This window comes from Pristiophorus japonicus, chromosome 5 (assembly GCF_044704955.1).
Source record: "Pristiophorus japonicus isolate sPriJap1 chromosome 5, sPriJap1.hap1, whole genome shotgun sequence".
NCBI classification, from domain to species: Eukaryota; Metazoa; Chordata; class Chondrichthyes; family Pristiophoridae; genus Pristiophorus; species Pristiophorus japonicus.
This window is the reverse complement of record NC_091981.1, coordinates 264,798,128-264,816,541: the sequence shown is the minus strand read 5'-3', so window position 1 is coordinate 264,816,541 and position 18,414 is coordinate 264,798,128. Positions and strand designations below refer to the sequence as shown.

Genomic DNA, 18,414 nt, shown 5'->3' with positions numbered 1-18,414 from the left:
TGGGGCATGACGACGCGGTTTCCCCACAGTAGGCAATCGGCCTGAATCGAGAGTTCATCCCTGCGTCTGTGAAATGGTTTAAATTCCTCAGGGCATGCCCTGTACGTGGCTGCCCAGTCCCCATTCAGGACACATTTCTTGACCAGAGACAATAACGGGTCTCTATTTGTCCAGACTTTAATCTGACGGGCTGTCACGGGTGAGCCTTCGCTTCCAAAAGCTTCAACAGCCATGACCATCTCAGCAGCATGCTCGGTAGCCCCTTCAGTGGTGGCTAGTGGGAGCCTGCTGAGTGCATCGGCGCAGTTTTCGGTGCCCGGTCTGTGCCGAATTGTGTCGTCATAGGCAGCTAACGTGAGTGCCCACCTCTGTATGCGGGCCGATGCGTTTGCATTTATGGCCTTGTTGTTGGCCAAAAGGGATGTTCGGGGTTTGTGATCTGTCTCCAGCTCAAATTTCCTGCCAAACAGGTACTGGTGCATTTTCTTTACCGCATATACACATGCGAGCGCTTCCTTTTCTACCATCCCGTAACCCCTTTCTGCCTGGGACAGACTCCTGGAGGCATAAGCTACCGGCTGTAACTGACCCTTGACATTGACATGCTGCAACACACACCCGACACCATAGGATGACGCATCGCACGTTAACACAAGTTTCTTACATGGTTCGTTACGTGTTAACAGAGTGTTGGAACATATAACAAATTGCGTACTTTATTAAAAGCCCTTTCTTGGCTGTCCCCCCCCAGACCCATTCGCGACCTTTGCGTAGGAGCACGTGTAGCAGCTCTTGCAGCGTGCTCAATTTTGGAAGAAAGTTACCAAAATAGTTCAGGAGCCCCAGGAACGAACGCAGCTCCGTCGTGTTACAGGGTCTGGGTGCTCTCTGGATCGCTTCCGTCTTGGACGCAGTAGGGCTGATCCCGTCTGCTGCTACCCTCATCCCCAGGAATTCTACCTCTGGAGCTAGGATAATGCACTTCGCCTTTTTCAGTCGCAGCCCTACCCGGTCCAGTCTGCGTAGCACCTCCTCCAGGTTATGGAGGTGTTCTTCAGTATCATAATCCGTGATGAGGATGTCGTCCTGAAAAACCACCGTCACTGGAATCGACTTGAGGAGGCTTTCCATATTTCGTTGAAAGATCGCGGTGGCCGAACGAATCCCAAACGGACATCTGTTGTACTCAAACAACCCCTTGTGTGTCATGATGGTGGTCAGCTTCTTCGACTCACTCGCCAGCTCCTGGGTCATGTAAGCTGAGGTCAGGTCCAATTTTGAAAAAGGTTTGCCACCGGATAGCGTTGCAAAGAGGTCCTCCGCTCTCGGTAGCGGGTACTGGTCTTGGAGTGACACCCGATTGGCCTTGTAATCACCACATATTCTGACCAACCCATCCGCTTTGAGCACCGGCACAATCGGGCTCGCCCAGTCACTGAATTTGACTGTCGACTGGCGAGATGATGCCTTCCCTCAGCAGGCGGTCCAATTCGCCTTCTATCTTTTCCCGCATCATGTACGGCACCGCTCTGGCCTTGTGGTGTACTGGCCTGGCGTCCGGGTTTATGTGAATCACTACCTTGGCCCCCATGAAAGTGCCGATGCCGGGTTGAAATAACGAGTCAAATTTGTCCAGGATCTGTGAGCATGATACTCGCTCCACAGAGGAAATTGTATTGACATCGCCCCATTTCCAGTTCATGACAGCAAGCCAACTCCTCCCCAGTAATGCGGGACCGTCCCCTGGGACAATCCAGAGTGGCAACCTGTTCTCCGAATCTTTGTGGGTCACAACTACCGTGGCACTGCCTAGCACCGGAATGATCTGCTTTGTGTCAGTCCGTAGCTGTGCGTCAATTGCCGATAATTTTGGCCTCCTGGCCTTGGACGCCCACAACTTTTCGAACTGTTTGATACCCATCAGAGACTGGCTGGCCCCCGTGTCTAGCTCCATTGATACTGGGATGCCATTGAGGAGCACTTTCATCATTATCGGTGGCGTCCTGGTGTATGAACTGTATACGTGCTCCACATGAACTCGCTGAACTTCAGCTTCCAGTGATTTCCCCCAGCGTTCATTTCTGCAATTTCTGCAGGTATTTTGCTCATCTCTGCAAACTCCGGCTGAGTGTGTGCCTCCACGCCTCCAACATGAGCTGTTGTTGGAAACAAAAGGTCCCTTGCCAGTCGATCGTCCCTGACTGCCCCTGTTATTGTCCTTGAGTGCACCATTAACAGGAGTTGATGGTCTCATTTCTGGCCGCATTGTCCCTTGTAATGGCATGTTTTCGCTATTCAGCTTGCCATTGTCTCTGTCGAACTCCCCCTCTGGGTTCGACCACATGTTGGGGCATGCCCGATTGCTCCTGTCTGCCTGGAGAACTGTGTGCTGCTTTAACAATGTTGAATCTCTGTCCCAACCATTCCTTAACACAGTACCTCTCGCCTGTTTGCTAGTGGCCATGCTCGCGTGGTTTAAATCCCAGTTTCTCGTCGCCATTGATAGGTCCTTACTATACAGTATAAATGTACACGAGGCCCATGCTTGAGAGAAGGTCAGTCTGTGACCTGTCCTTCATTCCTTAGCACTCCAAGTGATGATGGTCGGTGGAGCTTCCCCTTTTGTACCTGAAGGCCCAGGTTAGGAGTGTCTCCCACCTAGTGGTCATTGTTGTCACAGTGTACAACTTAGGTCAGATTATACATGGGTTACAATGCTGGTTGAATACATGACAATCACATCCCTATTTCACTCACTACCCCTCACACTCGCCCTCATCCTTGTCCGATGATACCATCTAACAACACACAAGGGTATGCACTTGGGTCTTTTAGCCAGCATTCATGTAAAGTTTCTGTTAATGTATTTTCAAACATTAAAATCTTTATTTTCACCACTTTGCCGCCTTGGACAGATTTGTGTACACCTTTGGAAGTGGCTTAGTAAGTTGTAGTGAATGGTGAGATATAAGGGCACCTCCCGCAATGGCGATGAGTCTGAAAGGAATATCTTGGACATTGCAGGGATGCTTTATGGTGCTGGTGTGGGGTGGTGCCAATCTGCCGCATCATGTGGCAGCCAGGGTGTACAGTGTCAGTGAAATAAATCCGACTATGGCGAGGCCGTCCCCGGTTTCCTGGGCAGCAATGTGGTCAGATGCTGATGCCCTGGAAAGCATCAGGAGATTGCGGAGAAAGTTGGTGGTGATGTTGATGCTGCTGGTGTGCCTGGTGATGATGGTGTTGGGGGTGATTGTGGTGGGATTTTGAGGACCAAGGTGAGTTTTTTCAAGGGCATCGATGCCACTGGAATAGATTGCAGCTGAAGCGGAGATGACAGAAGCGATCTGTCAGTGGTGAGAGGGGTTACTCCAAGGAGGTGCCAGTGGATAGAGAGCTTACTCCAAACACTTCCAACCTTCCTAATGTTCAAAAGTGTGTTCCCAATCCTGAAGGCTCCAGCTTCTTAAGATTGGAAAGTGAACAGCTGTGAAATGGTAGCTTTTATACCACTTTTTCAGCTGTCACCTATTGAAAGCAATAGAGTGTTGTTGAAAACCCAACCTACTTACCTGAAGTGATCCCCGAGTGACATGAACCACATGAAAAAGTTGGAAAAATGGTTAATTGGTGGTAAAATGTTGTTCAACTACCCTTAAAAACCCTCCTAACTACTTAAATTGGCTCACCCGCCACTTAGTATCGGGTCTGTAAAGCCCAGGCAGACCCGGCGCTTGGGGAACTTACAGCTCGGCGAGGTCAGAGTGGGATACTGCCCCGCTGTCAATCTTTTACATTTTGACAGCGGACCCGCCTCCAAACCCACCCTCTGAGCGCCGGCAAAATCCAGTATATATCGTGTATGCAGGTGGAAGCTCCAGCTTCTCATCTAAGCATGTTAGTTTAGTTTATTATTTTCGTAGTTGACTTGATTTTATTATGCCATAGGCCTTTGTTCAGTGCAATGAAGACAATGTGGACCGAGAAAGTCAGACGGATGAACTCGATACTGTTGAAAAGTGGACACAACATCCTGGAGAGGGTAGTCTAGTGTGTGGGGGTAAGCACTTTTTCTGGCAAAACTTTATAGTTGCAAAAGTCTGATCTCTCAAAGTAACCTGCATTTGCCTGTTTAATTACATACGAACGCAAGCTTCCTGACAATGGTTAGCTACTTTGGGGGTACCTTTTAGATGTTTTACTGAAAGCCATTACAGAGACGTGGTTGCAAGGTGACCAGGACTGGGAACTAAATATTCAGGGGTATGTGACAATTCGGAAGGGCAGACAGAAAGGAAAAATAGGTGGGATAGCACTATTAATAAAGGAAGAGATCAGTGCGTTAGTGAGAAATGATATTGGCTCAGAAGGTCAAGATGATAAATCCGTTTGGGTGGAGATAAGGAATAATAAGGGGAAAAAGTCGCTCGTGGGCGTAGTCTATAGGCCCCCTAACAGTAGCTACACTGTCGGACGGAGTATAAATCAAGAAATAATGGAGGTTTTTAAAAAAGGAACGGCAATAATCATGGGCGATTTTAACCTTCACATTGATTGGACAAAGCAAATTGCCCAGGGTAGCCTTGAGGAAGAGTTCATAGCGTGTGTCCAGGATAGTTTTCTTGAACAGTACGTTGTGGAATAAACCAAGGAGCAGACTATCTTAGATCTGGTACTGTGTAATGAGACAGGATTAATAAATGATCTCCAAGTAAAGGATTCTCTAGCAATGAATGACCATAACATGGTTGAATTTCAAATTCAATTGGAGGGTGAGAAAGTTGGTTCTCAAACCAATGTCCTGAGCTTAAATAAAGGAGATTACAAAGGTATGAGGGCAAGTTGGCTAAAGTGGACTGGGAAACTCGATTAACGTATGGGATGGTTGATGAGCAGTGGCAGACATTTAAGGAGATATTTCACAACTCGCAACAAAAATATATCCCAATGAGAAGGAAAGACTAAGAGGAGGGCTAACCATCCGTGGCTAACTAAGGAAATACGAGATGGTGTCAAATTGAAAACAAGGGCATACAATGTGTCCAAAACTAGTGGGAGGCCAGAGGATTGGGAAACTTTTAAAAGCCAGCAAAGGACTAAAAAAAATGATAGAGGGGGAAGATAGATTTTGAAAGTAAACCAGCATGAAATATAAAAACACATCGTAAGAGTTTCTACAGGAAAAGAGTGGCTAAAGTAAATGTTGGTCCCCTAGAGGATGAGACTGGGGAATTAATAATGGGGAACAGGGAAATGGCAGAGACGATGAACAAATATTTTGTATCGGTCTTCACGGTAGAAGACATTAAAAACATCCCAATAGTGGATAATCAAGGGGCGAAAGGGAGGGAGGAATTATCACTAATGAAGTAGTACTCAGTAAAATATTGGGACTAAAGGTGGACATGTCCCCTGGACCTGATGGCTTACATCCTAGGATCTTAAAAGAAGTGGCTGCAGAGATAGTGGATGCATTGGTTATAATCTACCAAAATTCCCTGGATTCTGGGGCAGTCCACATAAAGCAGGAGGCAGATATAAAGCAGGAAACTATAGACCAGTTAGCCTGACATCTGTTGTTGGGAAAATGCTGGAGTCCATTATTAAAGAAGCAGTCGTGGGACATTTGGAAAAGCATAATTCAATCAAGCAGAGTCAGCATGGTTTTATGAAGGGGAAATTATGTTTGACAAATTTGCTGGAGTTCTTTGAGGATGTAACGAGCAGGGTGGATAAGGGGATGTGGTGTATTTTGGATTTCCAGAAGGCATTCGATAAGATGCCCCATAAAAGGTTACTGCACAAGATACAAGTTCACTGGGTTGGGGTAATATATTAGCATGGATGGAGGATTGGCTAACTAACAGAAAACAGAGTCAGGATAAATCGGTCATTTTCCGGTTGGCTTTAACTTTGCACATTAATCTCTTGTGTGGGATCTTGTCGAAAGCCTTCTGAAAGTCCAAATACACCACATCAACTGGTTCTCTCTTGTCCACTCTACTGGAAACATCCTCAAAAAATTCCAGAAGATTTGTCAAGCATGATTTCCCTTTCACAATTCCATGCTGACTTGAACCTATCATGTCACCTCTTTCCAAATGCGCTGATATGACATCCTTAATAATTGATTCCATCATTTTACCCACTACCGATGTCAGGCTGACGGGTCTATAATTCCCTGTTTTCTCTCTACCTCCTTTTTTAAAAAGTGGGGTTACATTGGCTACCCTCCACTCCATAGGAACTGATCCAGAGTCAATGGAATGTTGGAAAATGACTGTCAATGCATCCACCATTTCCAAGGCCACCTCCTTCAGTACTCTGGGATGCAGTCCATCAGGCCCTGGGGATTTATCGGCCTTCAATCCCATCAATTTCCCCAACACAATTTCCCGACTAATAAGGATTTCCCTCAGTTCCTCCTTTTTACTAGACCCTCTGACCCCTTTTATATCCGGAAGGTTGTTTGTGTCCTCCTTAGTGAATACCGAACCAAAGTACTTGTTCAATTTCTTTGTTCCCCGTTATGACTTCCCCTGATTCTGACTGCAGGGGACCTATGGTTGCCTTTACTAACCTTTTTCTCTTTACATATCTATAGAAACTTTTGCAGTCCGTCTTAATGTTCCCTGCAAGCTTCCTCTCGTACTCTATTTTCCCTGCCCTAATCAAACCCTTTGTCCTCCTCTGCTGAGTTCTAAATTTCTCCCAGTTCCCGGGTTCACTGCTATTTCTGGCCAATTTGTATGCCACTTCCTTGGCTTTAATGCTATCCCTGATTTCCCTTGATAGCCACGGTTGAGCCACCTTCCCTTTTTTATTTTTACACCAGACAGGGATGTACAATTGTTGTAGTTCATCCATGCGGTCTTTAAATGTCTGCCATTGCCCATCCACTGTCAACCCCTTAAGTATCATTCGCCAATCTATCCTAGCCAATTCATGCCTCATACCTTCAAAGTTACCCTTCTTTAAGTTCTGGACCATGGTCTCTGAATTAACTGTTTCATTCTCCATCCTAATGTAGAATTCCACCATATTATGGTCACTCTTCCCCAAGGGGCCTCGCACAACGAGATTACTAATAATCCTCTCTCATTACACAACACCCAGTCTAAGATGACCTCCCCCCTAGTTGGTTCCTCGACATATTGGTCTAGAAAACAATCCCTTCTGCACTCCAGGAAATCCTCCTCCACTGTATTGCTTCCAGTTTGGTTAGCCCAATCTATGTGCATATTAAAGTCACCCATGATAACTGCTGCACCTTTATTGCATGCACCCCTAATTTCCTGTTTGATGCCCTCCCCAACATCACTACTACTGTTTGGAGGTCTGTACACAACTCCCACTAACTTTTTTTGCCCTTTGGTGTTCTGTAGCTCTACCCATATAGATTCCACATCATCCAAACTAATGTCCTTCCTAACTATTGCATTAATCTCCTCTTTAACCAGCAATGCTACCCCACCTCCTTTTCCTTTTATTCTATCCTTCCTGAATGTTGAATACCCATGGATGTTGAGTTCCCAGCCCTGATCATCCTGGAGCCACGTCTCTGTAATCCCAATCACATCATATCTGTTAACATCTATTTGCACAGTTAATTCATCCACCCTTATTACGGATACTCCTTGCATTAAGACACAAAGCCTTCAGGCTTGTTTTTTTAACACCCTTTGTCCTTTTAGAATTATGATGTAGTGTGGCCCTTTTTGTTTCTTGCCTTTGTTTACTCGGCCTTCCACTATTGCTTTTTACCATCTGTTTCTGACTCCATATTACTTCGCCCTATTTCGCTGCATAGGTTCCCATCCCCCTGCCATATTAGTTTGAACACTCCCGAACTGCATTAGTAAATGTTACCCCCAGGACACTGACATGAGCATTGGGGTGTGCCTGAGATCGCTCTGCTTTTGGAAGGGGGCTGGAGTCTTGCAGTGCTGGGATGAAGTCTTGGGGCCTGCAGCATTTTGAAGTCTCCCAGGATGTGGAAGCACTTGGGCAGCATAGAAATTGCTCAACAAAAAAAGCTCCAGGTCCATCTCGTTCACCTTCGATAATCCTGTTGGTCGAATGATACAATGATAATGGAGTTATTCACTAATCATAGCAATCAGTCTTCATCAATTAGCCTACAACAGACCCAAACATCAGGTGAGGAAAACCTCCAAAAGTGTTGGGAAGCATAGGCCCAAAGTGACCTGCTCTTCTCAACATGCTACACTTCCCATATGTCCCTGGTATTCCAAGAATGCTAGAGAGGGAGGCTCTCGGAAAACTGAGGCAGATTCTGGTATCACTGAGAGAGCGGTCTTGAGACCTGGGGAGAGGATCTGGGGAGAATAATGTTAGGGGCCTGGAAGCATTGAGGGTAGCTCTGGGATCATGGGAACACTTGGAATGCACTGGGAAGCCATTTTAGCAGTGAGAGGAAGCTTTTGGATCTGGGAGTGAGGAGAAAATTTACGGTCCAGCAACCCTGAGGAGGAGGTTTTGGAGCATTGAGAGAGGGGTAGAATCTGGCAATATTGTGAATTGCTGGGATCTGGCAGTATGGGAGAAGCAGGAAATAGCAGCCTTGTGAGGGAGGGAGCCCCAGAGAATGTTATCTGCTGTTGGACCATCAAGCTCGAAGCCGCCACTGCATTCCCATCTATAAGCCTCTTCACTGACCAAGGATAACGTTTCTGCTTTTTAAAAGGTGCCATCGTTCAGATGAGACTTTAAACTGAGGCCCCGTCTGCCCTCTCGGATGGATGTAAAAGATCTCGGGGTACTATTTCAAAGAAGAGCAGGAGAGGTTTCCTGGCCAATATTTATCCCTCCACCATCATCAGTAAAAACAGATTATCTAGTCATTATCACATTGCTGTTTGCAGGACCTTGCTGTGCATAAATTGGCTGCCGCATTTCCTACAGTGACTACTTTCAAAAGAAAAAAGTACTTAATTGACTACAAAGTGCTTTGGAATGTCCCGAGCTCGTAAAAGGCGCTATTTAATACAACTTCGTTCTTTCTTTTCTTAACGTAATATGAGCAAAGGCCCATCTATTTATTTTGATTGTTTCCTTCTTTCATGCTGCTTCTACAGGACTTCGAGTACCTGGTGGGTATATTCACTTTCTTTCTTCACTGACTTGTTCTAATCTTTTTGATTGCCTTAAATTAAATCAACCCAAAACATGTTTGAAAATCTTATTAATGTATATTATATTGATGCGCTTTAATGTTAGCCTAACATCTGTCGTATGGAAAATGCTGGAGTCCATTATTAAGGAAGCAGTAGCAGGACATTTGGAAAAGCATAATTCAATCAGGCAGAGTCAACATGGTTTTATGAAAGGGAAATTAAGTTTGACACATTTTCTGGAGTTCTTGGAGGATGTAACGAGCAGGGTGGGTAAGGGGGAGCCAGTGGGTGTGGTATATTTGGATTCCCAGAAGGCATTCGATAAGGTGCCACATAAACGTTCACTGGGTTGTGATATTAGCATGGATTGAGGATTGGCTAACTAAAAGAAAACAGAGAGTCGGGATAAATGGGTAATTTTCCGGTTGGCAAACAGTGACTAATGAGGTGTCGCAGGGATCGGTGCTGGGTCCTCACTATTTACAATCTATATTAATGACTTGGATGAAGGGACCGAGTGTAATGTAGTCAAGTTTGCTGCTGATACAAAGATGGGTGGGAAAGCAAATTGTGAGGAGGACACAAAAAATCTGCAAAGGGATATAGACAGGCTAAGTGAGTGGGCAAAAATTTGGCAGATGGAGTATAATGTGGGAAAATGTGAGGTTATCCACTTTGGCAGAAAAAATAGAAAAGCAAATTATAATTTGAATGGAGAAAAATTATAAAGTGCTGCAGTACAGAGGGACCTGGAGGTCCTTGTGCATGAAACACAAAAAGTTAGCAGGAAGGCGAATAGCATATTGGCCTTTATTGCAAGGGGGAGAAACATAAGATAATGAGGGGGTTAGACAAGGTGGATGCAGAGAGGATATTTCCACTCATCGGGGAAAGTAAAACTCGGGGACATAGTCCTAGAATAAGGGGTCGCCCATTTAAAACAGATGAGGAGGAATTTCTTCTCTGAGGGTTGTAAATCTGTGGAATTCTCTGCCCCAGAGAGCTGTGGAGGCTGGAACATTGAATATATTTAAGGCCGAGAGAGACGTATTTTTGAGCGATAAGGCAATAAAGGATTATGGGGAGCGGGCAGGGAAGTGGAGCTGAGCCCATGATCAGATCAGCCATGATATTAAATGGTGGAGGAGGCTCGAGGGGCAAATGGCCTACTCCTGCTCCTACTTCTTATGCTCTTATGTTCTTATGTTGAGTATTCTTTCCTCGAACAGGAGTTAATGTCAGTGATGCCTCGTCCTCGGTGGCTACGAATGTGGATTCTCGGAGATTGACCAACTTCCTGAAATCTGCTTGTCAGGTGTTGTATTTCACATGGATGACACCATGAAAAAGCATAGTGTTATATTGCAATTCATTTTTTTGCAGAGATCTGGAAAGATTGCACTGCTGAACTAGCCCTATCTACCCATCTGTTTTTTTTCCAAGTCAAAGTATCTTGCACACATTGATTTAATTTAACAGAGGTTGATCAAAATCAGAAGAATGAAATTTCAAGATAGCGTATGATACCGACAATGACTTGAACAAATAACTTCTAACAGTATTCACTGTAGTTTAACTATAACACTGACTCTTTGGACATGCTTGTGATATCAAAAGGAAGTGATTGCTCGATCAAGCTATTACTGAACAGATCTACCGAGATAGTTTGTTTTTGTGTGTTATAGTCCCTGCTTGTTGACAGTGTTACTCTTAATACCTTGACAGGTAATTGCAGTGTTGCTCGAAGAAGATCAAGCAGAGTACCAAGCCAGTCAGAACATACAATCGAAAACAGCCAGTTTGTCGGTCAGTGATGGATGCTCTCAACTGAACACAAACTTGCCATTTTTACATGGTAATAAATAGTGTGTGTGTGTGTTTGAGGGTGGATATAAACATTATTCATATTCACTATTTGCATTGACTTTTCCGCATAGTTTGTTTGTTTAATTAACTTGTAAGTTATTTTTAAGGAAAATACTGCTTTCTCAATTTCTTTCGGTACACATTTTTCACTTTGAAATGCATGTATTTTGGCGCACTTACTCCAATCCAAGTTTCAACATGGCTGATGGCACATCATTTTCGTCGCCAATTTTACATTCCGTATGCCTTGTTGTCCAGCAATGCTGCCTGGGTTGTTGTCTTACATTATATAACCTTCCCAGTGTTTTGTGCCTGATAATTCCTTTCTCCCTGGGCAAAAGCATCACATCTTCCTTTGTACTGATTGTTTAAGACTTTGCAGACTCATACCATACCACTTGATGGAGCTATATCACTAGCTCTTTTAAAATGACATATTGTACAGAGTACTGTCTTATTCAGATTGATAAATACAATGCTGTGAATGTAGGGAATTCCTTATTTATTCAGAAATTCACAACTAATCACAAACCAATAGTTTTAAGATTGCATTTAAGTAATCCTCCTAATGGTAAGTCTATGCATTTATGTCGTCTTTTGTAGGTCGGAAGGTATTATGTCTACGTTTTTCACAGGTCCAGAGACAAACCCTGCTTTCAGTTCACAGTCTTCCTAAAGAGCCCGGGGTAGCCCAGCTGGCAAGCAATTACATAATCTGTGTTTGGAATATCTGGGAACCATCAGCTCCTCAGAAAGTCCTTGTCTGTGAATCCGAGGTTTGTGGAAACTAAATTATCTGTGTTTTTATTTATTTAGGAAATTTTTATGGAAACAGTTATTGATAATTTCATGAGGCAAACAGAAAGCCAGCACCCTTAATAATTTCTCTGACCAGTGTGGAGTCTTATTCCTTCAGGTAGTGAATTGTTGGAGATTTTTAAAATGTAACATTTAAAATGTTTTTTTTTTCTTCTGCATCTTTATATCTGTGCCTTAATCTAATCAGTCTTTCCTTCTCTTTATTTGACATTGAATTTATTTGACATTAAATTCATCCACTCTAAATCACCCTCCTTCTCAGTCCTTCCTCCGTTTATTTCTCTGTCCTTAAATTTCATTGGTTCAGGAGATACACTGACAGTCCCGTCGTTCACCATGGTCCCAGATGCCCTGTTACCCTCAATGCTCCGTTATCAGCTTGCACTTCCAGCAACTTACAGGGCAAAAGATTTTTGAGCTGAAGGATTCAGGAAAATGTCTAACTGACCTGGCGTATGATACCCTGCTTCAGCACATTCTGGCCCATAATTGGAGTTTAGCCGTGATTATATAACATTTCATTGCATAAGATCTTTCACCTTGATGGCCATAAAAATTTACCAAAAAAATAAGTAAGTTATTCCCAAACTTAGTAGTGCACAGGCAGATCCTGAAAACATTGTAAAGTATTCTTGTAAAAGTAAATTCATTTCGTTGGGACATCGGGCTACAACACTGCAGCGCTAATTCTCCAACCTGAGCTGCTTTTGAGCACAGCCCTTTCACTGGGAGCTAAAATGAGTAAATTTGCCCTATAGTGTAATAGTTACTTTGAATATCCTGAGAATCACCTATCATGGAGTCTGGATATAATGGGCCAAAAATTATGTTCGGAGGCTTCCTTCGGGCGGATGCCTCCGACCAAAATGTTTTTCGTGAAAGTACCTGGTGGTGTTGAAGGAATGAACACTTGCGCTTCGAGGCCTAGATGCGCAGCCCAGCGCAGAAGCCCACATATTCCAGGAGCGTATACAATCCTGGGATCACATGGGCCTGGACCACCAATCACAATGTAGTATTCCCATTCATAGCAATGGGAGCAATGAGAATACCCCTAAAATCAAATAAAATACAAACATAAATTAAAAAAAAATCACTTCACTTTTTAAAAAAGTGATTAGAAATTGCATGAAATTAAATGTTTACAGAAAAATGTATTTTTTTGGAATTTAAAAGATTTAGTAGTGTTTAAAAAAATAAGCTTGCCTTCATAGACAGGGTTTTTAATATAAAAATAAGTCATAATTATATTTTCTATCTATTAAAACTCTTACATCTGCAATACCAGGTGTAAGAGTTTGAAGGACATTTGCTGGGCAAGAGTTAGGCAAATAGCCCAAATCTCTGCCCGCGAAAGCCCTTCTCCCGGGGATGTGTGCGATCTGTCAAAAGACATTTTAGCAGAACGCATGTGCCGGGATCAGACGCATGCGCTTCGTGCGCCTAAACCTGTAACTTGCGGGGCCTCTTTCGGGCGTGTGTGCGCGTCGTATGCACCTGGAGTGGCTGCAATTTCAGGGCCATTAAAATCCAGCAGCCTTCGAGCTGCGGTGCTTCAGGCAGGCCTTCCATGTTGGAGACAGGGGCGGCGTCAGTGACTCGACGGCAGCCCAACAACAACGGCAGCAAGCAGCCTTTGAGCTGCGGTGCTTCAGGCAGGCCTTCATTCCATGTAGGAGACAGGGGCGGCGTCTGTGGCTCGACGGCAGCCGAAGACACAGCAAGCAGCCTTCGAGCTGCGAGGGAGACTGAGGCCATTCGGCCAGGGACAGGTAGAGGCAGCCAGATAGCCAGTTTGAAATTTAAATTTTCAGAATGGATGCTGCATTGTGTCAACACCACGGATTATGCAATGGTTCGGCAGCAATTCACTGCATAGGAGAGAATTGATTAGAGCTCACTGCACCAGGAACGTCATACCCCGTAGGCTGATGGGCAGGAGATCTTACCCTCGTCGGCAATATCGAGCCAGGCGCTCGTACCTGGACATGAGCGAGGCTGCTTGTGTCAAAAGGCTGCGTTTCCGCAAAGAAGTTGTCGCTGAGATCTGTAATATGCTGAGAGCAGATTTGCAGCCCAGAAGCAGAGCGCCGACTGCCTTGTCTGTTGAAGTGAAGGTAACAGCTGCACTTGCCTTCTATGCCTCGGGATTGTTTCAGGCTACAACTGGAGATGTGTGCGCCATCTCTCAATGTGAAATACATGCCTGAATTTACCAGGTCATGGCTGCACTGTGTGCGCGGAGGAATGACTTCATCAATTTCCCAATGACCGCACAAGCGATCCATGAGAGGGCTGTGGGTTTCTTCAGGATTGCCGGCTTCCCAAAGGTACAGGGCTGCATTGATTGTACCCACATAGCCTTGCGAACACCTGTGGAAGATTCCGAGCAGTGCAGGAATAGAAAAGGTTTCCACTCCATCAATGTGCAGCTCGTGCGTGACGACATGTCAGTCGATGCGAGATATCCTGGCAGCATCCATGATGCATTCATCCTACGCGGCAGCGTTATATCTGACATGTTTGAGCAGCAGCCAGAAGGGCAGAGCTGGCTACTGGGAGACAAAGGGTATGGCCTGACCACCTGGCTCATGACGCCCCTAGGCGTGACACGGACAGGAGCTGACCGTCAATACAACATGGCGCACATTGCGACGCGCAGCTTCATTGAGAGGACTATTGGCATATTGAAACAGCGATTCCAATGCCTGGACCATTCCGGAGGCCACTTGCAATAATACCTCCTCAGATTGTCGGTCCCTTCACTGTTGTGTGCTGCATGCTTGATAACTTAGCCATCATAAGGCAGCAGGAGCTGGTAGTGGAACCAGAAGACTCACGTGAGGGTCCAGTGCATGATGATAATATTACAGAAGAACAGGATGCGGATGACGACGACGATCAGGAAAGCATGCAAGTGCCTGATGTCGGAGCATGAGGTCGGAGGAGGGCCGTCCATCGTGCCCCTTTAACGATTGCTCGAGCCCTGTGCCAGCAGCTCATCTGTGAACGCTTCAACTACTGATGCCTGAGGGCTCTGCGATCACTGTTGCGCATGGACATGTTTATTCTTTGCAGTTGTTCCTACGTTGTGTTGTGTTAATGGAAGATGAAACAGTTTCAATGAAAAATATTTTATTGAAAAGTTAACGTCACTGTAATAAAATATTTGTTGTATCAAACTATACTTTTTAATATGACTCTTGAAGATCACTTAAAAACTTTAAGATCACTTATAAACTTGTAAAGTTACAAAAGTTACAAAACAATTTCAATGTGAAAAATCTTACACTCTTAAGATCACTTAAACTTCAAGATCACTTTTTGGATGCAAAATTAAATAAGTTACAAAATGTGTGAGCATTTACACTATGGAAGATCACTTAAAAACCCCAAGATCACATAAGTTGTAAAGTTCCAAAACTTACAAAAAAATTTCACTTTGAAAAACGCTACTACAGCTACATCAAGAACAAGAACAAAAGCAGCAAAGAAAGGCTGCAACCATGTCTTATCCATATCTCAGTGAATGTTCACTTCTTCATGGGGGTGTCATTTGATTGGCTGGACTGTGTTCCCTTATTGTAGCAGCTACCTCCATGATGGCCTGTGCCGTCAATTGCACTCCCTCGGACATTCCCTCCCTAAGTTCCCGTGTCATTATTGCTATTTCTCCCGTCAGGACCGTCACCACTTCACCCACTGCACTGACGCTACCGATGAGTGATCGGGTAAGCTCATTGGTCTCCTTACCCAATGCCACAACCTGAGCCGCATCTGTTGCATGCTGCATCTTCTTCTCCTCTGCCTGGGTCTGCCTCATGGCACCACTACACTGGGAGGCGCGGGCACGGACGGTGGGACACTCTGTGTTCCAGACGGCAGTACGAGAGAGAGAGAGGTGCGGGCTGGGACGGTGGGGCGCTCGGTGTTCCAGACGACAGCACTTGAGTGCGAGCCGTGGGCTGGGATCATGGGTGAATGGGTGTAAACTGCTCCATTACATCACCAGCACCACTGGGACCGCAATGTCGGAATCAAAACCATGGGAGGTGGAACCAGAACCTATGGGAGTGGGAGGCGCAGGCTCGGACGGTGGTGCACTGGCTGTAAACTGCTCCATGACATCGCCAGCACCACTGGGACCCGCAACATCGGAATCAAAACCATGGAAGGTGGAACCAGAACCTATGCAAGGGGTTGAAACTCTGATGCCCCTTGATGGGGGCTCATAAACATTAATTTGGAAGCTCTCCCCTGTAGATATTTCGGTCATCACCGCCATCATCCAGTCTGGATCGTCCGCATCTGGTTATACTGGTTCTTGTTCTGTATCTTCAGGATCCTCAGGGTTGGCATCATCATCATCATCATCATGTTCTGCAAAATACATCAGAACAGTCAAATGTTTAACAGCATGGGAGGGGGCTGGATGGGTGGCATGAGTACTCTCACACATAGCAGGCCAGGCAGCAGGTTGATTTGAAGGGCCACGATGCATTTTTAGGACTTGCCCTCTTCCTCGCGTGCGGGCCCAGCTTGTGCTGTACTGATTGCTGTTCTCCATGTACGACTCATCATGGCAGCTACCCTCTGTTCCAAGGGTGTCAGTGGATGCAGATTGGGCGTGCTTCCTCCTGTCTGAGTTGCTTCCCTTTTGTTGTGGGCCAATTTCTTCTGCAAAGAGTAAAATATAACTTTTTACAGAGTGCGTCTTTCTGCAGGCTGGGACATACAGATTATATTACAATTACCAATTACGATTACATTAAAAATGGAAATTATTACTTACACTAACTACTTGACCAAGTTCGTGCCATTTCTTTTTACACTGGCTTCCAGATCTCATATGCACCACTGCGCAGTAATCTTCTGCAACTTGGTTCCAGCGTTTCTTCATTTCTTTAAGTGGCACTTTTATGCGACCTCTGTTGCTGGTATCTAGCTCTTGCCATCTCTGCTCAATGACGTTGACTAATATCTCCACTTCCTCATGCAAGAAATCCTTTGTTCTTGGTGGACGTTGTTCCATTGCTGTATTGAATTGGCACTCTTATTTTTCAAAACACACAGTCCTTAATTTGCATGCACCAATGCAGCACCTGTTCTGTAAGTTTAGCAGTGAAAAGCAGCACTCACTGATTTCAGCAGGTGATTTATTCAACAGTGCTGCTAAAAGCACTCCTTCAGACACAAAAAAATCACCAAAATTCAATCCCAAGCCTTTCCAGGGGTCCACGAGACAAATCAACACTTTTCTTCCAAGTCCCTTTAAAAATGGCCGATTGCCAATGTTTCTGGGCTACTGCACGTGCGCTCCAACGCGCATGTGCAGGGCTGCCGGCACGACGTTGCCGCATTTAACTTAGCCCCGCCCCCCTCCACTTGCAGAATCGGCGCGACTCTGTGGCTCCGCCCCCCTGCTGCTGTGTGCGTGCCGCGCCGAGCACCCAGGGACCAGCAAGGGGCCGGAGAATTAAGAGGTATTTTTCTGTCGCGCTTTTCGGCGTGAAAAACGGGCGTCTAGGTCGGGGCTGCGCCCTTCCTGGTGCGGCCCGAAACTTAACCCCATGTTTCCACTGATGGGGGAGACTAGAACTTGAGGGCATGATCTTAGAATAAGTGGCCGCCCATTTAAAACAGAGATGAGGAGAAATTTATTTTCTCAGGGGGTTGTAAATCTGTGGAATTCGTTGCCTCAGAGAGCTGTGGAAGCCGGGACATTGAATAAAGTTAAGACAGAAATAGACAGTTTCTTAACCGAGAAGGGAATGAGGGGTTATGTGGAGCGGGCAGGGAAGTGGACCTGAATCCATGATCGCATCAGCCATGATTGTATTGAATGGCGGAGCAGGCTCGAGGGGCCGTATGGCCTACTCTTGCTCCTATTTCTTCCGTTCTTATGTTCCTTTCCTCATTAGGAGATCAGGAAATCAGAACTTGCAATTATTTCTGTGTCCAATCATACTCATGACCTCACCTAAGTTCAAAGGCTTAATTTATTTCTAACCAAGCTTAATTATATTGTTCACCTGCCCAATTAGTTTGATATAGTCAGCAAATGTTTTAACATTCCAAGAAATGTACTGCTCCAAATCATTCTGAATAACGTGAAAGGCGGAGGACTCAACAGATCCCTGTGGAATTCTGTTAGTCATTGCCTCCAATCAGAGATTATTCACTTTGCTTTCTGATGTCAAGCCAGTTTTCAGTCCAGCTAGCCTTATTGGAAACTTATTAATTAAAGAAAATGCTGATATATTGTACCATTCTGCTGCAGGTGCAATGCTGCTGCTTTGGCCCAGGTAATGCGATATCTGTTTTTGCTGGAACGGTGGATGGTTCAGTAATAGCTTGGGATCTTCGTGAACACTCCATTATACACTACAGTCTTCAGATCGGGGGCCAAGAATGGATTCTGAGAAATCCAACATTCTCAACTGGTGAGTCAAAGATGCAACAGTGACTGAATGATTAAAGAGAGCCAACATCGATTTGTAAAGAGTACATAAGAACATAAGAATTAGGAACAGGAGTAGGCCATTTAGCCCCTCGGGCCTGCTCCGCCATTCAATAGAATCATGGCTGATCT

The 18,414-nt window shown here is 45.1% G+C and overlaps 1 protein-coding gene across 6 annotated transcripts in view; it reads left to right on the top strand.

The window, feature by feature from the left end:
* Positions 1 to 18,414, top strand: part of dync2i1 (dynein 2 intermediate chain 1) — a 132,284-nt gene that overhangs the window by 90,393 nt on the left and 23,477 nt on the right. For all 6 annotated transcript variants that reach the window (XR_011593398.1, XM_070881606.1, XM_070881607.1 and 3 more), the window contains 5 exons: positions 3,949 to 4,060; positions 10,367 to 10,452; positions 10,863 to 10,992; positions 11,607 to 11,779; positions 18,103 to 18,265. Coding sequence is in view for 5 of the 6 variants with exons in the window: in XM_070881606.1 (XP_070737707.1) it covers positions 3,949 to 4,060; positions 10,367 to 10,452; positions 10,863 to 10,992; positions 11,607 to 11,779; positions 18,103 to 18,265 (664 nt within the window). In the remaining variant the exon portion in view is untranslated. The remainder of the gene's footprint in view (positions 1 to 3,948; positions 4,061 to 10,366; positions 10,453 to 10,862; positions 10,993 to 11,606; positions 11,780 to 18,102; positions 18,266 to 18,414) is intronic.